This window comes from Lycium ferocissimum, chromosome 12, assembly GCF_029784015.1.
Source record: "Lycium ferocissimum isolate CSIRO_LF1 chromosome 12, AGI_CSIRO_Lferr_CH_V1, whole genome shotgun sequence".
NCBI classification, from domain to species: Eukaryota; Viridiplantae; Streptophyta; class Magnoliopsida; order Solanales; family Solanaceae; genus Lycium; species Lycium ferocissimum.
The window spans coordinates 39,718,228-39,743,436 of NC_081353.1; the positions used below are offsets into that span (position 1 = coordinate 39,718,228).

Here is a 25,209-nt window from a genome sequence, read left to right on the forward strand (position 1 = left end):
TGCTTGGAGGCTCTACACTTGTAAAAGAAGCACTGGAAGCTGAGCTACTTGATAAGAAAAAAGGAAATTTAATAAAGGAAGTTGGGCAACTTCACCAGCCACATCTTCCTTTGAAGCGGAACTGGTGCCCCCGAGAAAGTGATGGTGAACCAAATGGAAATAAAAAGAAAAATGGAGTGAATTCAAAAGCGGCTGTTAGTTGTGTTGTAGATTCATCCTCACTAGTCACGAGGGATTTCGAAATCTATAGGGAGATTTTTTTATGAAGCAGGAATCGAGCTTGATGCTATCAGATCACCTAGCTTCCAAAGGATGATAAAAGCCACCCTTAGTCGTCCTGGGGAGACGATAAAATTTCCTAGTTGTCAGGAATTGAAAGGGTGGATCCTCCCAGATGCAGTAAAAGAGATGCAACAATATGTAACGGAGATGAAAAATTCATGGGCAAACACCAGTTGCAGCATCTTGCTAGATGGATGGGTAGATTCAAAAGGTCAAAATCTGATTAATATCTTTGTTCATCTTTTAATGGCAATGTTGATCCAATGCTATTATTCTTTGAGGAAGTTGTTGAGGAAGTCGGAGTTGAAAATGTGGTGCAAATAGTTGCGTACTCGACATCTGCATGCATGATGGAAGCAGGCAAGAAACTAATGGAAAAACGCAAGACAGTTTTTTGGACAGTAGATGCTTCTCAATGCATGGAACTCATGTTACAGAAATTCACAAAGAAAGAACCGATGCAAGAAATTTTTGAGAAGGCAAAAATACACACACAATTTATTTACAGCCAAGCTACTGTCCTAAAGCTTCTTAGAGATGCTTGTCCGGATGAGCTAGTAAAGCCTTCAAAGATAACGTCAATTGTGCCCTCTTTGACTCTGGAGAACATTGTATCAGAGAAAGAACACTTAGTTACGATGTTTCAGTCTTCTAATTGGCGTATCTCAATCTTGGCTTCTACGAGTGAGGGTAAAAGAATGTCGGAAACAGTTGAAGATCAGTCCTGTTGGACCAGGGCTTTGAAGGCTGTGAAAGCAACGATTCCCCTGGTGGAAGTTATAAAATTGCTAAATGATAATAATAAGCCACAAGTTGGTTTTTATATATGGTACATTAGATCAAGCTAAAGAGACCATTAAAAAGGAATTCAAACACAAGCCATCCCGTTATGCAAGATTATGCTAGATTATGGGACGAATATCTCCATAGTCATCTCCATGCTGCGGGTTACTTTTTGAATCCAACCCTTTCTTATTCAAGCGATGTCCACACTGATGTGGAAGGTTCGTGTGGTCTTTGTTTTTGTGTTGTTCGCATGGCAGAAGATCGTCATAAACAGGATTTGATCACGTTGCAAATTGATGAGTACCACTCGGGAAAGGGCACGTTTCATGGTGGAAGTTTCAAAGATAAACTATCATATATTTCCCCAGGTGGTATGACTTACATTTTCTGCTATTTTTACCTTGCTATTTAATTAATTTGTGTATATTTACATTTTAAGACCGTTCAAAAGAATAATAGCTAGCAAATCCGTAGGTTTTGTATATTAGGTATAAATATACATATAATATACATAATCAGTGTGTAGGCTTTGTATATTTTGGCTAGTTCGCGAGTTAATTTCAGCAGACAGGCCAAAAATGAGAAAAGCCCTTTAATTTGTATGTTAACATGTAAGTTATGGTTGCAGCACTTTGGTGGTCACAATATGGAGATGACTGTCCCATACTGCAAAGGCTTGCTGTTCGAATGCTTAGTCAGACATGCAATGGTGCTTCACAGTATAGGGTAAAAAGGAGCTTGGTCGAGACATTACTAACAGAAGGGATGAATCGGATTGAGCAGCAGAGGCTGCGGGACTTGGTATTTTTATCCATTGTAATATACAATTACAAGCTCTTGATCCTGAAGGAAGCAACGACGTTGCAGGTGATTTTCTTGACCCAATGGATGAGTGGATAGTTCGGAAAAGGGCAAAATTTGGTGTCTGAATACACTGAGCTTACATGGATGGACTTGGAATTGGCAAGCAGGAATGGAAATAGAAAATATTGTGTTGAAGGACCTATTATTATTCATGTAAAGGAGGAAGAGTGAGATAAATGTATATAGAGTAGCAAATTTACAAATAATTCAGAGGATATTGCAGTTTTGGATGGTTACAGGGCAAGCCCTCTGAGCATCCTTATATAATACTCCCTCCATTTCATAATAAGCAGTGTTTTAGGTATTTTAATTTTTTTCAAAATAAGTGGTGCTTTAGGATTTCGAGAAAACTGTGAACAGATTCTTCTAAGATTACTCTTATTTAAATAGTCAAGATTCACTAACTATCTTTTTTCTTTTTTTTTTCTAGAAGTGAGTAAAACTTTTTAAGAAAAACATTCCTACTTTCTATGGAAATGGAAGAATTCTTAAGTCGTGATGTCACTTCACTTATGGAATGGAGGGAGTATCAGAAAGAGCTTACTTCACCTAAATTAAGTATTATTATCTATTGCAATGACCCTTAATCTTCCATATTCATACATTACTTGACAAATTAAATTACAAGGCTTTAAATACAGTAGAAAAAGTTATCAATGTTTTTTGCTAAAACTGTTGCCATTTAGGATTTCCTCAGGAGAAGCAGATCGGCAGGTTCAATTTTCATTTAACATGGAGAGTTGTGGACTTTAAAAATAGTGAATGGATGGAAGAATAAAAGAGAAAAGCAAAAGAAATTAATAAAATGACTTTTGGACTCCATCTCAAACGTAAGAAGTCTTGATTCATGTACCTATTTAAGAAGAATCATTTAGTTTTCATTACTTTAGCAATTACAACTCTTCAAATTCTTCGGTTGTTGAGTTTCATGAAGAAAAGCCTGATTTACTGCGTTAAGATGTTACTATTTCCTCCGGATAAAAAAGAGTGTCCACTTAGCCTTTTTTCCTTAGGTCAAAAAGAGTGTCTACTTATCAAATCAAGAAAGAATTAATCTTATTTTTTCAGATTTGTCCATATTAAGTGTTAATGATCAAATCCCAATACGTATTTAATTAGGGGCAGTTTAGTCATATTACATACATTTTTTTCTAGGAGTTAGTTTTTCTCAAGGAGTGTGCAAATGGCTAAGTGGACACTCTTTTTTATCCGGATGGAGTATTTGATTAGAAATTTAATCTATTGGTATATACCCTTATCAATCTTTCTCATAGAAAATACCCTTGTTTGGCTCCTTGCCATCAAAATCATCCTAGGGGTTTAACTTTGAAATCTTGGTAGTTCTACCAACCAAAATATTTTGGTAGTTCTACCTACCAAAATAATTTGGCCAATTTGGTACTTAATTCTCCAGATGACTAGATCAATATCATTCTAGTAGCTATAGTAGCTAATCAGCTTCATATTCACATCAATGTGAAGATTAGTTTTTCTAAATCTTCAAGAACATCTCATTATCCGCAGATCAGTGGAGACAGTTTGCTCTGGTACCATAGGTTAGAAAATTTAGAGAGTAGGAGCACTCTCAATCGAAGGTTTACCTGGTTAACTTCCTTGTTCCACCATTGTTACCAAGCACGTCAAAATCCAAACTCTCCATGGATGTTTTCCTGGGCGAGTTGGTTGTTAATAATGATTGTTAATAATGATGTGAAAGTGGTAGCAATCGGAACTGTTGATTTATCAACTGATGAAAACTGGCTACAGGTTAACTAAAAAGATTTTTTGCCACACCCGCATTTATCCTCCTAAAATACACTACTTTTGAAGGATCCTACACGCACCCGACGACATTTTAAGCGAGTCCGAGTAACTTAGGCTACAGGTTAACTAAAAGATTTCTTGCATTTATATGTAGCATATTCTCAGTATTTACCCCTCTGGAAACTCCTCTCTATAGAGTACAAACCTCCCTGAGTGTACTTTACTTATGTTGCTCGGACTCTTCAAAAATGTCGATGGTCGTGTGTCTCATCCTCCAAAAGTAGTGCATTTTTGGAGGATCTGAGACCGGTTAGTATCACATGACATACTAATTACAGTATATCAGCCAACAGTAGTGCATGTTTTGGAAGATCTGACACGAGTTTACTTCACTTGACACTAATCAGAGTATATATATGATTCATGACGACATGTTTGTAGAGCGACATCCTTTGTTGTAGGGACTAGGACATCTCAGGTTTCACAATGCAGTGGCACGCCGATGCATTGAAGGTAAATCTCCTTATCAGAAGACATTCTTTTAGTTAACGAGATGAAACTAATTAGAGTTCTTGGAATATTAGAGAGTTTGGAAAAGGACAAAAAACAAATTCCTTGGTGGAATGCATCCTGGTTAGTGGTAAAACCAGTTTCTACAGATTGTACACAAATGATTTTCAACTGTGTGAGTTGACTGTCATTCATTAATGGTATTTGCTTTGCAGTTTCCACAGTATAATTTTTGGCGAAGGAAACAAATTAGCTTCAAAAATCATCCATCCAATTCAAAATTGAAAAGAAAGCAGAGGGATTATTCGTAGACTTTGCACTCCTTGTCAGCAGGGTTTGTCTTGCAGTAGTCCTCTAAGGCATCTCCACTCCCTTGTGCAGATGAACCGGGCCATTTGTCCGCTACCAGATGAGCTAAGTCGACCACACGTTGGCTGCAATTTTGCCAAGTATGATCACCAGTTAATCAAGAATATACGTGTGTGTGTGTTTAATGTTAATGGCTAATCACTACAAAAAAAAAAAAAATTAGCTACGAATTTCGGCGCTAATCCGTTGCTAAATTGTCGTCGCTAACAATTTTTTTGATAATCCATCGCTAATGCTAGCTATTAGCGATGGATTTTTTTGGTTAGCTAAGGAATTTGTCTGTCGCTAGTTCCCTTTTTTTTTTTTTTTTTAAGTGAGTGCAAAATAGTTAAGGTGGTGGTATAGCTCGCAAATGGTTGTGTTCAATTTACCTGTATCCCCACTCGTTATCATACCAAGCGACAACCTTCACCATGTCATCTCCCATAACCATAGTCAAAGAGGAGTCAATGGTGGTGGAAACATCGCTGCATCGGAAGTCAACTGACACAAGCGGGGCATCACAAACAGCCAATATGCCATTCAATGGACCGTCAGCTGCCTTTCTGAAAGCTGCATTGACATCTTCAGCTGAAATCCCTTTCTTCTCAACATTGATAACGAGGTCAACAACTGAAACATTAGGTGTTGGCACTCGGAGAGCAATTCCATTGAGCTTTCCCTTGAGCTGGGGTAGCACTAGAGACACAGCCTTTGCTGCACCAGTGCTGGTCGGGACTATGTTCAATGCTGCAGCTCTCGCTCTCCTCAAGTCACGGTGTGAAGCATCCAGAAGCCTCTGCATACAACAAAATGCTCAGTGCCATTGACAAGAAAGCACCTTTGGAAGGTGCACGTTTCACAGATTCCCATTCAGTATACAGTCAGATCTCTATAACAACATTTCACTATAACGGCCAAGTTTTCTTTGGAACCAATTTTCATCTTATGTTATATTACATGTTCTATATAACAACATTTCACTATAACAACCAAAAAGTATTGGGACAAATGACGTCTTATAGAGAGATTTGACTGTATATGATTACCTGATCTCCGGTGTAAGAGTGAGTTGTTGTCATTGTGCCCTTCACAATACCTTCAAAGTGAATGGAAATAATCAAATATAACTGTTAGAAATATGAACAATTATTTCAACAGTATTAATGTGGCTGTGATAAGGTGATGTCAAAGGATCTGCTGCTTACCAAATTCTTCATCCAAGACTTTTGCAAAAGGAGCCAAGCAGTTGGTGGTGCAAGAGGCATTGCTGCATTTATAAAGTAATGAAACTTTCAGATTTGGAACATTTGATGACTATTTTCTTGAACAATAAATATACTCCCTTCGTCCAAATTTATGTGACACTCTTTCCTTTTTAGTCAGTCTCAAAAAAGATGACAACTTTCAATATTTAGTAAACAATCTAACTTTAAAATACTCATTTTACCCTTAATGAAATGATTAATAGCCACACATTATTTATGACTTATTTTTAGACCAAAAATTACACAAGTATTCTTTTATTTCTTAAACTCCATGCCCAATCAAACACCTTCACATAAACTGGGACAGAGGAAGTATCATTCACTGAAGCACTGACCTTACAATGTTGGCAACCTCGTGAGAGTACTCTTGTTCATTCACTCCAACGACGTAAGTAGGAATGTCAGCACCTTTTGCTGGAGCAGTGATGATAACTTTCTTGGCACCAGCTTGGATGTGCTTCCCAGCACCCGGACCATCAACGAACACACCGGTTCCCTGTGAGTTTCAAACAACATTATTAGATAGCTTATTAGCACCCTTTCTCAGGATTTTGTTATGTTGTAAATGAACCTCTTATTGATTAGGATCAATGTCAACAATTCCATCCTGATTGATTTAATCTAGTTAAGCAAATAAGTTGATGATTCCATTCAGGTGGAAGACATAAGCTCAGGGGAGCATATACAGCTATGTTGCTCGGATTCTCTAAAAATACAGCATTTTCATGTCAGATTCTCAAACATGATTAACTTTTGGAGGATCCGACACATGCCCTGCGGCATTTCTTGAAGGATTCGAGTAACAGATATATGCAACACTCAAATGTTATAATGGGCATGAATTATACTGCTCTACGTGTTAGTCATGTAGATTACTATGATATTTGGGTTCAAAGGTGAAAGCATGAAGTTATTGAGATCACCAAGAAGACAGAGGACCTGTTTGAAGAGCTTTTGGGGACAGAAACTCATGGTTTTCATGGATGTGATCTAGTATAATCCTGAAAGTAACTGGATAGATTTATGTGGAGAACTAATTTTATCAGAGTGAAACGTGTGACTACTTTATCTAAAAGATTTAGCTGTTGGAGAAAGCACATTTTTATTTATCTAATTATGTATTGAACACACCCCCCTCAAGTGCCGATCTGGTTCTTTATGGGTAAAATGTGTGGAAATTATTTTCATAATGATTAACAGTGAGACTTTGATCAATGATCTGTACCTGCTCTATTTCCATGTTAAACATGTGACTACTTTATCTAAAAGTTTAAACTAGTAGAGAAAACATAATCTAATTTACTTAATATGCCTTTAATGATCGGAATTGAGAGTTTAAGTAATTTACCTCAATAACAATGTCAATACCAAGTTCAGCCCAAGGAAGCTTAAGAGGGTCCCTGCTAGAGACAACCTTAATGTTCTTTCCATCAACACTAATGGTTTCATTATCCACTATTTTCACTTCAGCCTTGAATGTTCCCAACATGGAATCATACTTAAGCAAGTGAGATGCCTGCATTAACATAATATTTCAGTACCTTTAACAATGGACAGCGAAAAATTTGACAGTAAAACCAGCAACTGCAATAAATGTGCTTAATTTTTGCAGGTAAAGGAGAAAAGAAATAGACTTTGGACTACTCACATTCTTGACACCACCACTGTCGTTGACGACGATGACATCGAGTGGTGAATCTTTGCGGCCGTGCCAACAACGGAGGAAGTTCCTGCCAATGCGTCCGAAACCATTGATAGCAACCTTCAATTTGGCAACAGGTTCTCCGTTCACAGGAGCTGCTGATCCTGTGGTCTAATTTTGGGATAGAAATAGATGAGTTTCAGAAAAAGGTTACAAGATACTACAACTTGTCCGTTTCATGTTATATGACAGTGTTTGTTTGGACAAGAAGTTTAAGCAAAAAAACGATTTCTAGACCTTTTGGTCTTAGATATGCCCCGACACTTCTATGGCTCTAAGAATATGTCATTAAGGAAAGATAGAAAGATGTGACAAACTAAAAGGAAGGAGTTTCACAAGAGAGTATAATTGTAAATTATGTACTTCTTGTCTTGAAAAGATCAACAGTTTATTATGTTATAGTGTTTTGCTTGGCGGTCTAAAACAGAAGCTTAACTGAGCACAGAGGTAATTACCTTGGGAGTGAGTTGGGCAGACACAACATCATAGAAGGAAGACTCCCTGTTCGAAAATGTCACATATCCACTTGATCGAAGACCGGAGAACTCTGCTACTTCAAATTTCTACAGAAAAAACAGATAAATCAACTCATAAAGCCTATAAACTACACCAAGAAAGACATTCACTAAAAGGAGAAAGAACAATTTTTCAAAAAAAAAAAAAAAATTATTTGGAGAATAAGTGAAGACCTTGGAGAAGCATTGAGTCGGGAGAGAGTGTGAGTTCTTAGAAGGAAGCCTTGTGCTTGTGGGAATTCTTGAAGGAGCCAAAGCTGCATGAGAAGCCATGGCTGAATACTAAATTGTATTGACAAACACTACTTAAACCGTTTGCTATATATATATATATATATATAGTTTGTCATGTTTTAGAGTTTTTTTTTTTTTTTTTTTTGCTTTTTTTCTCCACCTTGTTTTTTAATTGTTGAGATCAAGTCATGATGGCAATTGAGGTTCAAAGAATGAGTGGTGCATTATCAAGATTGAAAAAAGATAAGATAACCTATGTCCTCATGTATATATGTATTTTTCACCTTCCTCATAAAGAAATCTCAACCACAGATTGTTGGAAAATTTCATTTATCCCCTTTAGCATAATTGTGGGAACAAAACATCCTTCCCAGTATTTTACATGGGAAAATGTATGACAAAAAGGCAAGTGATAGCAACATATGGCATGTTACTATGGGAGGAAGTCCCGTGTGTTATGCTCTTTCTTTTTTAGTCTGTTTTCAAAAGAACAACATGTTTTATATAATTAGAAACAATTTCACCCTATACTTCACATTTTACCCTTAAAATCGTTTAGTTACTGGGATAAGGATATTAATCTCAAAGATAAAATTTGAAATTACGTTTTATACCAAAATCTTGGTATTCTTTATCCCACATAGGATATGGCATAATAATCACGGAATTATAGTCCTGAATAACTCTGTTAGCCAACCAAACGACCCCTTAATGACATGATTTTATAGCCACAAAAATGTCATGACACACTTAAGATCACAAATTCCAAGTCTTTTTTTGTTCCTTCTTTAAATTTCATGTCCAATCACTCACCATCACGCAAAATGAAACGGGGTAATATCTATTTCTTTTTAATTTTTGGCTTTAACCTTGGCATTATTCTGGCCAAGTAGAGAACTAGTACAAGAAAAATACCACTATCCATTCATTAGAAGATAGGACAATTTAGAGGTGGTCTTGCAGAAAGATAATCTTGTATAGAAGTACTGGTGTGGAAAAGAAATGACGCTATCCATAAAGCACCAGTGGTCCTCTGTGATCCAATGAGTCACCATATTTTCTTTTTAAAACTTGATCAAAGAACATTCAACGCCAATACCTGATGAACATACTGGGTGCTTGTGCTCGCGGAAGGTAGCAGATACCCGGTAAAATAATTGAGGTGCACTTAATCTAGCCGAAATACCATCATTATATTAGAGTTTGAAGTTGTGGCACACAACAGAAACATGATAGAGTATCACATTTAATCCTCAGTTTGCATATATCATAGCAACACTAATGATATTACTAAAACTGCAACCAGGAATGCTCACTGTCTTCTGAAAGTATATCTCTTCAAATGAAACCAATTGAAGTTTTCTTAACTAACAGTTTCAACTTCATCTAGGTTCACAGCAACTCCATTTTGTGCGTCCTCGTCCCCCGACCTCAACTGGTTGGAAATGTCATCAATAGCATCATTCAGCTGGACAATCTTCTCTGTTAGTATCTTGCGCTGTTTCTGCAGACAAAACAACATGCATACATTAGAAGAATTAGAAACAGAAGCAAGAATATCATCCTCAGATGTTGGTTTTGCCCTTAGTTCCAATCCAAGAAATCACAATAACATTGATTCCAATTAGGAGAGGCAAGTTTTAGTCCTTCCAAAGCTTTTATATTTTGGGATAAGATATCCTTCAGAAGATCCATTACTCGAGCAGAGTAACAAACTCGGGTAAAGGTGATAGTTTTGATGCAACAAGCCTCTCGTCTTTCTTGCAATAGAAATAAAAAGGGAGAGAACAAAGCACGATGCACTTGTCTAGATCACCTAATTAGGTTGATTAAAAGACAAAGAATAGCATCGTCTTTTGGTTAGCTCCTGGGGCTTAAATAGAATCACATTGTAATGAAGCTAACATTTGCTACTGCTGTACATTTTGCACCTCCTTGATCCAGTAATGAAACATCTTACTTCATAAAAATAAAACACCCAATAATAGCATCTATTTATAGTTAAACGAAAGGTTTCTGAAAAGGAGTGTCGAGCGTCACTTAAGTAGTAATCAAGCGAAACTTTAGTTCTAAAGCTGTAGATAGCTACACCTAGGAGGACTAAATTCATAAGAGATTTATTCAGCTTTCAGCCAGAATAGAGGATTCCTATATATTATATGTGTGCGCACTTACACGAAGAACACACACCCGACACACAGAGGCGAATGTAGAGTACCGGCACCGGGTTCAAATGAATGCAGTACTTTATGACGCAGAGCATAAATTTATGTGTAAAAATCCACAAAAAGTACAACAGATACTCCCTTGAAAAGGTGCAAATATACCCCTCAACTTTGTGATATAGAGCAGATATACCCCTCGTTAAAAAAGGGTATATACCCCTGCCGTTACAAAAAGGTGCAGATATACCCTTTTTGCTACGAAATTTTTTGTAAAAATCATTTAGCTTATTTTTTTATTAAAAAAAATGTCACGTGGCTTTAAAAAAAGTCTACCCATTTTCTTGAGTAGACATATTTTTCTATATGGTAATTTTTTTTCCCTAGTGGGTCGGATCTGGTTCATTTAAAAAAATGGGTAGACTTATTTTTAAAGTCACGGAGATATTTTTTAAAACGAACCAGACCCAACCCACTAGGAAAAAAAAATTACCATTTGGCTTTAGAAAGATATGTCTAATAAAAAAAAATGGGTAAACTTCTTTTAAAAGCCACGCGGCATTTTTTTTAATAAAAAAATAAGCTAAATGATTTATTTTTTAAAAATTTGTCAGTGAAAGGGGTATATTTGCACCATTGTGTAACGGAAGGGATCATTTCGTAACGGCAAGGGTATATATGCATCACTGTCTTAACGAGGGGTATATCTGCTCTAAATCGCAAAGTTGAGAGGTATATTTGCACCTATGCCCTTGTTTTAATTTGGTTGTCTTACTTTCCTTTTTAGTCTGTTTAAAAAAGAAAGCCTCTTTCTTGATTTGGCAACTCTTTAATCTCAACATCCTACGTGGCATGTTTAAGACCACAAGATTAACGGAAATTTTGGTGCATTATACATATCTTTAATTTAAGACCACAAGATAAAAAGTCTCCTTTTACTTTCTTAAACTCTGTGCCAAGACAAACAAATTGAAACGGAGTAGTAGATATGAACCCATAACTTTAAAAATATAATGGGCTCAATGCTACGAACCTTAAAGGTTGAACCGATAAATTAAATTTTGGATCCGCTATGCCGACACACACAGACATTCTTTCTATCTATTACTAGCTACCTCTCCCTAATAAAAGACATAGCTAATATCAACCTACCTCCAATGCTTTTTCTTCATCATATATAAACTTGGGCAATTTTCGCATGAGGTCCTTTTTATCTGTTTCAGCTAATGCCTTGCTAATCTGTAAAAGATAAATTAAACGACAGTCAGCTTACTCCGCAAGAGAGAAGAAATGCGAAAAAGGAACTTATATCGACGAGCAATGACGCAAATTCACAAGTAATACTATAGCAAAGACGACCAAAGGAAGTAACTAATACAAGTGATACTGCACTGTGCCCGATAATCAGCTTAGAATTATTACCTCTGGTGCGAAGATACAACCAAGTGCACCAACAATTACTCCTCCTAAAAGAAAGCCACCAACAAAGATGCTTGAACTGCTTGGCCTTCCAACATCACTGCCAATTAACAAGAAGGTCAAACATCTCATAAGATATGTTCTCCTATCGGTGGATCACCAATACATGAAAGAAACAAAACTACAGTATTCTTTTTCCTATGGACTACTAACACTTTTGGTCCCTCAATTATTGATATATTCTGATTTTAGTCGCTATGATATCAGACCAATCATATGAAACCAGTTAATTGAATTGTACACTTTGATCCCTTTGCTTGTGAACATTCACAAATTTACCATAATTATTAACTATTTCACCGCTTAATTATTCATGTATTATGTTAAATTTGTATTGTTACTCCATATTTGACGGTAATATAGGTCGGTAAATAGTCAAATATAACATATTTTCTACATAGAAGGGATCAAAAACACGTGTTTTAGTTAATTAAAGATTAAACATATTGAGTCATATAAAATTTAATAATAACTTAAGGACGGAAAATACTATTTTCCCTTTTCCTATTACATGGCAAGGGCCAAGTTTGCCTCTGTCACTCCGTAGTCGATTGTATTCATAGTTTTGCCAAACAACCGCCGGACCAACCTAAATAATTGAAGTACCAGTAAGGTTTAAACATGCTGTGACAGAGGGTCCATCTATCAGGGATCGACCTTTAGAGTTGATTCAGCCTAATTAACGCAAACATTGACTTAGTAAGATGAAAATATAATCTATCTGTAGGACAAGTGACCACCAAACAAAAAGAAGTGTAATATAACATCAATTTATAAGTTGCATACAACTAGGGCACATGAGAATAAGAGGAGGAAATACTTATATCCAGCTTGAACGGTCAACGATCTTCTATATGAGGATGATTTTCCTCCACGCTTTGGACTGAAGGCCAACTTGGTGGTGCCACTCACGCTTTTATTTGCTGACTTCAAACTAGATCCTAGCACATTGATAGAGTTACCAGACTTATACCGCATCACTCATGTAGGTTTGGGTGACAGAGGGAGACACCGATGCAACAAATGATCATGTCAAGTATAGCTAAACCAATCATATTTTTCATGAGAAGTTTTAGCTTCATGCAGTTCCGCAAATAATTTAAAACAAAAAACAGACACTACATTTTGTATCCAACAATTCAGATGTTATGCTTAAATAATTGAATCTTATCATGATCCCTTAGTTTAATGTATTGAAACAAACACCTAGCAGGAATTTGAGTATGCATTTTGCAATATGTGCTGGAACAACATAAGGGTCATTGTTTCAACAGAATACTCTACAATATAATATATGAGTATTTAAAAGTCAGTTTGTTCATGTCTATCTCTTTCTGATACTAAATAATACTCTCTTTTACTCATTTGAAATACCAGACTTCTCTTTTTGTTCATCCCAAAAAGATCGACGCCTTTTATATTTGAAAAATTATGAAATCTAACACTACCATTTTGCCCTTAAAATATTTTGTTACAGGATTTGACGTGACAAGTTGAAAACGATTGCTTCCTCCGTTTCATTTAACGTGTCTTAGTTTGATTGGACACAAACTTTAAGAATGTAAAGAGTAATTCTGAATCTTGTAGTCTTAAATTAAAGGTGTGTATAACAAACCAAAATTACCCTTTGAATCTCATGATCTTAAATATGTCATGTCATTCCTATAAGGGACTGTCATTAATGATAAAATAAGAATGTTGAAACGGAGGGAATACATGCTAAGTTTACTTCTGAACTTCATTTATAGTTAGTTTATGTATAAAAAGTATTTCTCTATTTCTTAAACTTTATATCCAGCCAAATACCACCATAAAACAACAGGAATTTTTTATTTTTTTTTTAAATGATGGTGGTATCTTGGACAATTTGACACACCTCGACTAATTCCACTATGTACCTGCTACCTCCAACTGGAAGAAACCACCAACTGATTTTTGACTCCGCTGGGATTTAACCGGAATATTTCTTTTAAAGAAAATTGGTGTTCCTTTAAACTGGATGTTCCATAAATCTCACACTTATCCATACATACTCCGATCAGAACGAAAAAACTCCAGCAAAAAGCCAACCTAACGTAAGTATAACAATAACAATAAAGAACCTTTATCCCAACCAGTCTTTAGCTATTATCACATTTTTCTTTGTGCTTAACTAAGTTCTCATGATCTTTTATACCCAAATTACTATATGCAACAGCTACTTTACTTAAAATCAGTACAGAAGTAAACACAAATATTAAAAATAATCTTCCAATTATGCTATTACCAGCTCAATTGATGCATCCACGGGTTAAGCTCAAATACCAACTAATCACAAACTATAATAGAAATTACCATAAAAGATGCAGCAAAAGTAGCAAATTACAACAAATAATTCAAACCCCATGAATAAAAATGAAAACTTGGAATATGAGAAAACACAATAATTGAAATAATCTTTCATATTATGCTTGCATACACGGGATAAACCTCAAATACCAACTAAATCACAAACCATAATAAAATAAAATAAACTACCATAAAAGGTGAAGCAAAAGTAGCAAATTACAGTAAATAATTCAAAACCCATGAATAAAAAGAAAACTTGGAAGATTTAAAGAATTACCAGATGTACATAGAGACAAGGGGTTGTCAATAAAAGCAAAGAACTTGAAATAATCGAAATAACCTTCCAATTATGCTATTACCATTTGACTTGACAAGAGTTCAAGAAAGAAAAAAAAAAAAAAAAAAAACTTTGAAATTTGTGGTCCAAAAAATTATTTCTAAATATAGAAGTTCGATATTTCTTTTCAGACAGACTAAAAAAACATATGTCACGTAAATTGGGACAGAGGGAATAACAAAATTACAGTTAAAAACATTCAAACTTGGAAAATAATAATAAAGAATTACCAGAAGAGAAATGGAGAGAAGGGGTAGTTGGTAAAAGCAAAGAATTTGAAAGAGCTATCATCCTGTAACAGTTAGGGGACAGCAGAGAGAGATATCTGATGACAGAGAAGTGATAATTGTTTGTTGCTTTGGATGATGATCAAGATCAACATAGTTAATCACGAGTCACGACGCGTGGATATTTGGGAACCAAATGACGTAATAATCAATATAATCAAAATAATGAGGGAAAAGTTACAAAATAGCAATAGTATATCAATATAAAATACGGAAAAGTGTCGAATATGCTATGAAACTATGAAAATGGTTCATTTTTGTCAACAAATAGTTTGGCTTATTTATGACATCATCGTTATCAAAATATTCATCCATGCTATTTTTTATTAACGCTGATTTTACAATACCAGATATGACACGTGGCCTCCAACTAGAGGTCTACGCCGTTTAACTAAGCCAGCCCAATTCGATGGGTCGAATTTTTTTATTAATTTGGGATTTAAAGTTGGGATGGAAATATAAATATAGTTAAAACAAATGCATTATTATTGTGTATAATTATGTGACAATTAGCAGTTAAAAAATGCTCAGTTTAAAAATTAATTTACAATTTTTTTTACCAATTCCACGCATCCAAAACAATGTATCCACTTTCTTTGTCATATCAAAGTCCAAAAGGTGAAAACTATCAAATAGCAAGTGTTAGAGGTAATTAGGATCAAAGATAATTGAGATACTTACCCATATATACTGCTCAAGCAAACAGTTTAGATGAGCATAACTAATAAATTTTTACACTTAAAATAGCCAACATATGTTTACATTGAATTTCATGAAGCCAACTTTATTTTAGGCCCCGTTTGTCCATAGATATAAAAAAAAAAATCACTTTTTTTTGGAATTTTGAAGTTGGAGTTGTGTTTGGCCATAGTTTTTGAAATTATAGTTTTGGTTAAATGTAGTTGTAAAGTTGTAAAGTGAAATTTTTTTTGAAAAACAAGTTTTTGAGTTTTGGTATTCGAATACAACTTCAAGTTGTATTCGAAAATTTTCAATGACAAACGCCGATTTCGGAAAAAAGTGAAAAAAAATTCCGGAATAAAGTGAATAATTTTTATGGCCAAACAGGGGCTTAATGTTATTTTTTTACTCTCTTCCCCGAGATACAATAGAACCCTTTTCATTTTTTAAATCTGTATAACATGGTGTATAAAAGTGTATATACACTATTAAACATTATATACACATCCTTATACACTATATTACATCACAAATACGTTATATACATGCTATAAATAATGTATATACAATCAAATCTCTCTATAACAGCATCGTTGAGTCCGAAATTTTTCAGCTGTTATAGAGAATGGTTGTTATATCATATATAAGGATTCAACATTTAAATAATAGCTTGTGCTAATAGGCAAAATAAAATGCATAAAATCTAATTTTCATTTTTAATTGTCAAATTTTAAGTTTAATCACACTTTGTATAACGAAGAAAAATCGTTTAATGATGAAAATATATATATTCATAAAAAACGTTTAATGATGAAAATATATATATTCATATGAGATCTTTTGTCATAAATAGTGTGTTAAATGATCAAATATTTGGTCAAAATCTCTACATTTATTATTGGTAATCATAAATATTCTATTTTTATAAAGATGATTAATTATTATATTACCAAAAAAAGATGATAGCTGTTATATGTAAGGTAATTTTATAAAGAGCGTACTGTTATAAAGTTGGTTATTGTTGTTATAGGTGAAATGTTGTTATAGAGAAGTAAAATATAATATAAAAAATCGGTTTCAAAAAATCTTGGTTGTTATAGAGAGATGTTGTTATATGTATAACCATGTATAAAAAATATATTTACATTGTATAACAGTGTATATCATGTATGTCGTTATACACTATTTTATAGTGTAGATACACTTGTTATACAAATTTACATTACAAAACCGGCATCCATCTACGTTTGTGAGAGAGAAGAAAGACGGTCGGGAATGAGGAAAGTAGGTTTTGACCTGGGCTAGTTGTCAAAATACACATAAATTGGGCTAAACCTGGTAAGAATAAGAGAGTTGGGCCAATTTCTACAAACTAGATGGCTTATATCTTATGTGAGTGGATTTGTGAAGCTCGCCCACATAAAGGGAATGAGTAAACTCCATGATACCGATGATACCATCTTAGAGGCTGTTCAAGCGAATGTAGTATTATTTAGTAATTTAAAAACAAAAACTGTAGATTTTAGAGAGTGGTTGTTTATAAAAAAGGATGGAATTGATTAGAAGGAGGGTGGAAATTACAACAGGCCATGCATCTATTCGGGATCTACATTGCCATAACCCATAAGTACCAACTACTCCTGTAGTCACATGTGAGTTATACTATTTACAAAGGTAAAAGAGCTATCTGTGAATTTTACCTGTTGTATTGCATTTTTTTTGGGCGGATTGCCCTTCAAAAGCACTGGTCTTTATTTTTTGTCCCTCAAATTAGTGGTCTTTAATTTTTGTCCTTCGCCTAATACCTTAAGGTTCTGGATTCGAACCCCAAATTTCATTAAAAAAAAAAAATCGCAAGCGCAGTGTTTCCAATTTGCAAGCATCATGCAAAACTCTCCTATGAGTAGAGTTTGCAAAACTCTACCTCACATGCAAAACTCTGCCTGCACGTAGAGTTTTGCATGCCTGCGGGTAAAGTTTTGGCATGCTTGAAGGCAAAACTCTACCAGTTTGCCTCAGTTACCTGATCAAGGAGACTTTTGAGGCAAATTTGCGTGAGTTTCAAACTTTGCTGAAGCGGTAGTTTTGCATGCAAAATCTCTCATTGCGAATTCAAAATCTATGCTACGATTTTTTTTTTAATTTTTGACCGAGCGGGATTGGAAAGCTAAATCAAGGGGTTCTAACGAAGAACAAAAATTAAAGACCACCAATTTAATGGCCAAAAATTACAGACCACTCCAAAATAAGGCCATTCCTGCAAGTTGCCCGTTGTATTGCTGGAAATCATTACGGGCCTCCAGTTACATGACCGGAACCCGCCCAATGAGGAAAAAGATGTCGTGGACTGGGCCAAACTGTTACTACCTGACAAGGAGAAGCTAAGGAAACTAATGGACCCAAGGCTAGAGGGACAGTACACTCAATATATAACTGCATTTCAAACAGCAGAAACTCATACTCTCCAATGTCTCGAGCCTGATCCTAAAACCAGGCCTTCCATGGAACAAGTTTTAGACTCTTTGAAACAAATTAACACCATCAAGAGAATACAATGCCACCTATCACCAAGAACATCCGGATCACCAACGTTTATGACACGTCCTCTGTGCCAATGTGTCCACACGTCAGATCGAATCTGGTACGATCCTTCGTATTTTCGCCCAATACGTCTGATTAGTGAGAGAAGAATTAAAGATTTTACATCTCTTTAAATTTTCAAATATTTTAGAGACTGCACCCTCATCATTCTTAAAATCAAACATTACATTTGTTACACTAGTATAATTTGTTGTCTTTATTATTATTAGCTCGGCACGAAAATTTGTGTTTACACCGCCTTCTCCTTATATTTTCTCATATTATCAACACATTTGTTTGGCCCCTCTCCAAATATGCTTAACGGTGTCCTTGCTTGTTAAATGTGGATTATAACTAGGTGGACTTCTTTTTTTGGAAATTACCGATATTTACGACATGCAGAAAATAATTTAATAGCAAAAAGGAGGAGAGTGGTGTCTCTCCATTTTTCTGCGTGTTACATCTGTCGTTGACTTCTCACACGTTTTAGTTTCATAATCATATTTAATCCTCTAATTAACAGCTATTAGCAGGTTGCTTCCTTTCACATTGATCACCTTAATTAATACAAGATTCTTGCATCTACACCAAAATGTGAATATTATACTATTCCTTTTGAGCACCTGCACAATTAACCAATTCACTGACGTTTCTTAATTAATCAGCAAGTTCTTGTGGAAAACAGTAGGTGTTAATTTAAAAAAAAAAAAAAAAAAAAAAAAAAAAGAGCTCTTCTAGAAAGGCTCCAAATTTATATTGTGTTACGATTAACAATTTCTATATAGGTCAATCTCGACATGCCATATAGTTGAACGCGTCACCGTGGCCGGCTCGATGGCTAGGCAAGTAAGGCAATTGCCTTAGGCCCCAGTTTTTGGGGCCCCCAATTTTATCAAGAATAAGTTATGTGTTAATTTTTTTCTTTAAAGAAGTTTGATTATTTATGATAAAAACACATTATTTTTATAAATTTATATTATTTTATTCTCTGTAACCCTTTTCAAATAAAAGAGATCAAAAAAATGTTGTTTTGCCTTACATTTTGTCCGCTAACACTCACATTATTTATTCTTTTACTTTGTGTATTCTCTTTTTTCAAATCTCTAATAAGTTAGAGTAACATCATTAAAAATAAGAGTCAAATAGTCAACAAAAGGTTGAACAAAGTGAATTGTAATTCTTTTTTTTTTTCTTTTTTTTTTCCATTCTTAGGTTTTCAAGCATGGCAACATAATTAAAGTGGGGCATAGCAAGTGATCAATTTCTTGAATCAAATTCTATCGTTCTAACTCTATTATTTTTATCTAAAATTTGTTAACTTATTACTGATTATGTTACCAGTTCCTGTAATGATTGCCTCAGTGGAAGGATATTTTCAACATTGAAATTGATAAAATCTTAACTAAATTTTAAAATTAATAATTGAAAAAAAAAAAGAAATCGATTAAGTAATAATTTTCCATCTAAAAAAGGTTAGAAAATAAATTGCCAATAAAATATATATGAAGTTTGTTTAGGTATTAGACCTCTAATTAAAGTTTCGCTTTAGACCTCTAATTATGTTGAGCGCCCAAGCATCACAATGTACATTTCTGGATTAGATGTGATGAAGTCCATCCTATTTAAGGTAATTGGCATGTGTAATTTAGTTGGCTACAAATTGAACTTGAAGCCAAAGGAAAATACTTGGAGCCAAAGAAAAATTCTTGGAGCCAAAGGCAAAAAATTTGTGGATTACAAATTTTGGAGTTTTTTCTTTTCTTCTTTTTGTCAGGTTGAGGCCAAGTTTGGTCTCCTATAAACGGAGAGCCATTCTTCCATTTGTAAACACACCAACAAAGAGAGAAAGAAGAGGAGGCATTCACGAGAAGAAATATTCCGTGAGGAAAAATAGAGAAGGTGAGCGATATCAGTAGCGAGGTGGAAAATCTTAAAAGAGGGTTGTTTTCTTTTGAGTGTGTAATGGTCTTTGGAAAGATTTTACCTGGACCTACAAAGTGTAAAAATCCTTATATGTGATATCGCCTCCTCTCGGTCTGTTTTTTTCCTTTTGGGTTTCCGCAAAAATCTTGGTGTCATTATCACTCTTTTTTATTCTTGTTGATTAACCATATCACTGCTACGTTATTATTCCGTCAGAAATACCGTGAATATTATTTCGAAGTGTTTATTCAACAATCGTATCGCAACACAAGTGTTTTGCTCATTTATGAAATATTTTTTGTCAGTTTGTACTATACCAAGAAAAAAGTCCGAGTAAAGTACGAGGTAGCAAAATTCAACTAAAGATAGCGTTTCTCAACATGGCAGAGAGAAGGATGGGGATCCGCTCATCCAACAAGGATGATCGCACAAGGCACTAGTGGAAAAAATCCAAAAGTTCTTCGAATCCATTAAAGTTGAGGATCGGGAAGAAAATGGATGAAAAAGGCTGCTAAAGGTGATTAGGTTGCACTTAACAGATGATGTGGTCAATAACATCATCGATGAAGAGACCGGATGTGGTATTTGGACAAAGGTTGGAAAACTTATACATGTCCAAGATGCTGACAAATAAATTGTACCTAAAGAAATAGTTATACACCCCCGTATACATGCGAGACACAAATTTTTTGTCACATTTAAAACGTGTTTAATGGATTAATCATACAATTGTCAACCTCGAGAGTAAAGATCGAAAGGAAGATAAAGCCATCGTGCTCCCCGAACTCGTTGCCATTATCTTATGACAATTTGGCAACAACCATCTTGCATGGTAAGGACTCAATCGAGTCAAGGATGTCACAATCAGCCTCTTCTACTCAATGAGAAGATGAGAAAGAAGCCCGAAAAATCATGGCTAGGCTCGCCATCACCAGTAGTGAGGCGGAGTTACCAAAGCCGGGTTCGAGCAACTATGGTAGATCCGGGAGCCGGAAATCTAAGATTCGATCCAAGTCAAAAGCCGTAAATCGCTACAATTACGCGATCAACCAAGTCACTACAAAAAAAGATTGTCAAATCTAAAAGGGGCAAAGGAAAGAAAGGGTGAGAAGAATGACGACAACACAATCGCCACGGTGCAAAACAATGATAATGTTATTCTCTTCATAAACGAGGAAGAGGAATGCGTACGCACCGCAAAGTTCGAGTCGAATGGGTGATTGATACAAGAAGATCTTACCATGCCACACCGGTAAAGAGATCTTTTACGTATATGTAAGCAGATTCGGACTATGAAAAAAACGGTAACACAAGTTACTCAAAGATTGCGGGGATCGGAGACATTTGTATCAAGACAAATGTCGGATGCACATTGGTTCTAAGGACGTGCGCCACATGCCCTCGATTTGTCATCGAACTTGATCTAATTGGTTGACCGAGATGGATACGAGAACTATTTTGCAAATCAAAAATGAGACTCACCCGGGATCATTGGTGATTGCAAAAGGAGTTGCTCGTAGCACGTTATACAGGACAAATGCAGAAATATGCCGAGGTGAATTGACCGCGGCTCAAGATGAGACCTCTAATTATGTTGAGCCGCCCCTGCGCGTCACAATGTACATTCTCTCGGATTAGATGTGATGAAGTCCATCCCATTTGGCGGTAATTGGCATGTGCCAATTTAGTTGGCTACAAATTGAACTTGAAGCCAAAGGAAAATACTTGGAGCCAAAGAAAAATTCTTGGAGCCAAAGGCAAAAAAAAATTGTGGATTACAAATTTTGGAATTTTTTCTTTTTCTTCTTTTTGTGCTTGGAGGCCAAGTTTGGTCTCCTATAAATGGAGAGCCATTCTTCCATTTGTAAACACACCAATAAAAAGAGAAAGAAGAGTGAGGCATTCACAGATAAGAAATATTCTCAGCAGGAAAAATAAAGAGTGTGAGCGATATTGTAGTGAGGTGGAAAATCTTAAAAGAGGGTTGTTTCTTTTGAGTGTGTAGTGGTCTTTGGAGTATTTTACTCAGACCTACAAAGTGTAAAATCCTTGCTATAATGATATCAATTGCTCCTCTCGGCCTGTGGTTTTTCCCTTTTGAGTTTCCACGTAAAAATCTTGGTGTCATTATCGCTCTTTTTTATTCTTGTTGATTAACCATATCACGGTGCTACGCTATTATTCCGCTGTAAATATCGTGAATATTATTTCTGTGGCGGGTTTATTCCCAACACGATGCATGTACATGTCTTGATCAATTGTTAGCGGCGGGCAGTGGCATACGAGGATTTTGTATAAATGGTGTTGACATTTGAAGAAAAAAACGAATAAACAAATTACAGTAGCAAAATCATAACCCATTGCACCTTCGGGTGTGGCTGAGTTGGTTTGAGGGGAGGCCTCCCTAAGGGAGGTCGCGGGTTCGAACCCCCCCCCCCCCCAATGCCTTCTCAGTCGAGCCTGTCGCACAGGGCTTGCCTAGTGCGGTTTACATCCCCTGTGGGGTTTGCAGGCTATTCCACAGTGGGGGGTTTACCCAGTGCGCACCCGAAGGGTAGCGGCTGCGGGTTTTCACGAGTTTCCAAAAAAAAAAAAATCATAACCCATTGATATACAATGGTTCCGACAGGTTTCCTTTTTTCTTGACGAGTATACCTGGAGGTTTGAATTGTCACAATTCAATAATCAGGAAGTTTTTATGGAGTATAAACCTTTTGTTGAAAAAAATGTTAGATACCAAGAGTGATACGATACCATATGTAAAAGAATGTTGAAGGCATGATTTTAACCATGGCAATACCTCCTCATATAAAGAGTAAAATAGGTACTATGAGTGAATTTGAACTCAAGACACTTTTTGGAGTTTTAACTTAATTCTACAAGTAAGTATAAACAAGGCTTGCTACAAAAAATGATCTTATAAAAGTGAAACATGGAACAGCTCGAGCATATATATATATATATCGAATTCCTGGAGTTCGAGCTTATAATCAAAGTGAAATTTCAGGACATATCCTGGAATTTGAACTTATACATTTCATGTCTCACTCCAGCATAGTGTGCTGGAATTTAATTTCTGTTGTGGAAGTTCAGAATCCAGCACAGTGTGGTGGAGTTTGACATACGTGAGTATTGAACTCCAGTACGATGTGCTGGAATTTCACATTTGAAACTTTTAACTCCTAGACAGTAGACAATGTTCTCATATTATGAAAAACCTACTCCTATATTTATGCCTCTTCAAATGGAAAAATAAGGATGAAAAGGTCTTTGTAGCTGAAAGCGAACTGTTTTTTAATTGCATTTCGAACGGTGGTTAATTATTAAAGAGCGGACCAAAAGTGACTAGCCTGTGTCGAGATTCATCCGCCTTTAACTGATAGAAGAACATTCCTATTTACTTACTGATTAAAAAAAAAAAAATAGAATTGAAGTTAACATAAAACTTAGATGTGGATGCAGAATTAAAGTATTAAGGAGTACTTAATTACTAGTGGTTAGTCAATAAATGTTTCATTATTGTGAGTGAGTGAGGCCAATATAAGATAAGAACAAGTACTCCTAATGGACAGGAATCAGGATAAACTAATTGTTACTTAATTTAAAAATCACCCCTCAATTTAGTAGTTAAGTTATGTTTAAAATAGAAAGTGCACCGGTTGTGGACCCATTTGACCTTAACATATATGTACATACAACTTTAATGATATTTTTATTCACTAGTGTTATCAGGAATATTATGAAAAGTACAGAACTTTTTCAGCTTAATTAGCTGGGCGAAATTAATAATTTATACTGTAATACATTAATCATTAGTATTAATTATATGAGGGATTTGTCATTTCTCTTTTTACTTTGTCGTATCTATGCTGAGATTATACAATAAATCCAAGCTATGTCATCAAGAGACAGGCTGGCAAAGATCTTTGAGATGCATGCATATATGTCCATCTACTAGTTTCTGATGTAACAATTGGTCTCTGATCTTTCTATTTGGGAAGTGTGAACTGCGACGTGTCTCATATGTGTACTTCTAATTTTTTTTTACACTATCAAATTATTCAAAGAATATATAAAGTTAAAAAATTTCAACGTATAATTTGGTTGGGTTGAGAATTAGGAGGTCGCGCGCAGGGCCGATTAGAGGGCCAAGCCACTAAAGCGGGCGTTTTAGGCCCCAAAGTTTTGGGGGCTCCTTTTTTTTCATTTGGTATTTGGTATCTGTATTGAATTTTCCGATTAATTCGATTTGACACGCATGAAAGTTGATTAAAGAGAGAAAGCATTCTTAGCAAGATTTTTTTATTCGAGGCTAACCCAAGTTAGCTTTAAATGAGGCCTAATTTTTAGCTACAATAGATTTATAAGTTAATTTTTCTTTTTTAAAAATATTGAGCAGAAAAAATAAGGCCTCCCGTTAAAGTTGGCTTTAGGCCACAAATATTATTGAGCCGCCCCTGGCCGCGCCCTATCCCATCAACTTAAGCCTCGCTATGAAAACTGACGCTATCTAACTCTGTGTGAGCAGCTCCGCTCCTACTTCAGTTAACGCTCGGCCCTCCTCCTTCCCCTCTAACCTCTCGTTCCACCCATTTTTTACCTTTAAATCGGACCTAGCAGCAGTTGCAGTGATATAGATAATGTTCATTAGATCTAATAGTCAAAGATTGGTTAGCTGCTAACTGCTATAATAGGTAAATGTGACATTATGGTGTGTATACATTACTTATCTGCCATATTGAATAGTGAAAACAATGTCATCGTTCTGATATCTAATTATCAAGTCACCCAAAGAATATATATCCTTTTTAAACTATCAAATAAAGATGACTTAATAATATAGAAATTACTTACACTTACATATAATCTTCCAAAAAATAAGGGATACGCGTTTTCTTCGGATCCTTATTCTCTTCTTCCCAGAATATATGATGGAATATTATACATATAAGTCTCCTTAAACTTCATAATTTTAAAAATAAGAAAGATTATCTCTCATAACAAATAAAGATGACTTGATAATAATAAGTAGCCAAAATCTAACGTTATTTCGCATTAAAAAATTAATTTGTATTTTAATCCTTAATTTGGAAAAAATTTTTCCTAAGTAAATAAGTTCCAAACACACGGAAAACAAGTTTTAGTGCATGCTATCTTGT

General features: G+C 35.3%; 3 protein-coding genes across 3 annotated transcripts; 1 reads left to right on the forward strand and 2 right to left on the reverse strand.

The window, feature by feature from the left end:
* The first annotated feature begins 523 nt into the window (after window positions 1–523).
* Window positions 524–2,332, forward strand: LOC132040138 (uncharacterized). Its single transcript, XM_059430751.1, has 2 exons — window positions 524–1,439; window positions 1,697–2,332. Exons 1-2 carry the CDS (start codon window positions 1,172–1,174, stop codon window positions 1,966–1,968), a joined length of 540 nt encoding a protein of 179 aa, XP_059286734.1. The 5' UTR covers window positions 524–1,171; the 3' UTR covers window positions 1,969–2,332.
* A 2,037-nt stretch (window positions 2,333–4,369) lies between these two features.
* Window positions 4,370–8,372, reverse strand: LOC132041084 (glyceraldehyde-3-phosphate dehydrogenase B, chloroplastic-like). The gene is made up of 9 exons (XM_059431859.1): window positions 8,214–8,372; window positions 7,980–8,087; window positions 7,471–7,635; window positions 7,171–7,338; window positions 6,158–6,318; window positions 5,763–5,824; window positions 5,604–5,653; window positions 4,947–5,353; window positions 4,370–4,640 (listed from the first exon to the last, which is right to left on the reverse strand). The coding sequence occupies exons 1-9, from the start codon at window positions 8,310–8,312 to the stop codon at window positions 4,508–4,510; spliced, it is 1,353 nt and encodes a 450-aa protein (XP_059287842.1). The 5' UTR covers window positions 8,313–8,372; the 3' UTR covers window positions 4,370–4,507.
* Window positions 8,373–9,449: 1,077 nt separating this feature from the next.
* Window positions 9,450–14,954, reverse strand: LOC132041085 (uncharacterized). The gene is made up of 5 exons (XM_059431860.1): window positions 14,810–14,954; window positions 12,735–12,855; window positions 11,858–11,954; window positions 11,588–11,674; window positions 9,450–9,777 (listed from the first exon to the last, which is right to left on the reverse strand). Exons 1-5 carry the CDS (start codon window positions 14,868–14,870, stop codon window positions 9,637–9,639), a joined length of 507 nt encoding a protein of 168 aa, XP_059287843.1. The 5' UTR covers window positions 14,871–14,954; the 3' UTR covers window positions 9,450–9,636.
* Between the last annotated feature and the right edge of the window lie 10,255 nt (window positions 14,955–25,209).

Coding starts and splice junctions, on each gene's coding strand:
- LOC132040138 (XM_059430751.1), top strand. CDS start 1,172: ATGCAAGATTATGCTAGATTATGGGACGAATATCTCCATAGTCATCTC. Junction 1,440..1,696: donor ATCATATATTTCCCCAGGTG/GTATGACTTACA, acceptor TTATGGTTGCAG/CACTTTGGTGGTCACAATAT.
- LOC132041084 (XM_059431859.1), bottom strand. CDS start 8,312: ATGGCTTCTCATGCAGCTTTGGCTCCTTCAAGAATTCCCACAAGCACA. Junction 5,825..6,157: donor GAGGTTGCCAACATTGTAAG/GTCAGTGCTTCA, acceptor TTATAAATGCAG/CAATGCCTCTTGCACCACCA. Junction 5,354..5,603: donor ACTCTTACACCGGAGATCAG/GTAATCATATAC, acceptor TGTTGTATGCAG/AGGCTTCTGGATGCTTCACA.
- LOC132041085 (XM_059431860.1), bottom strand. CDS start 14,870: ATGATAGCTCTTTCAAATTCTTTGCTTTTACCAACTACCCCTTCTCTC. Junction 11,955..12,734: donor ACCGTTCAAGCTGGATATAA/GTATTTCCTCCT, acceptor GTTAATTGGCAG/TGATGTTGGAAGGCCAAGCA. Junction 9,778..11,587: donor ATGAAGAAAAAGCATTGGAG/GTAGGTTGATAT, acceptor TTTTGTCTGCAG/AAACAGCGCAAGATACTAAC.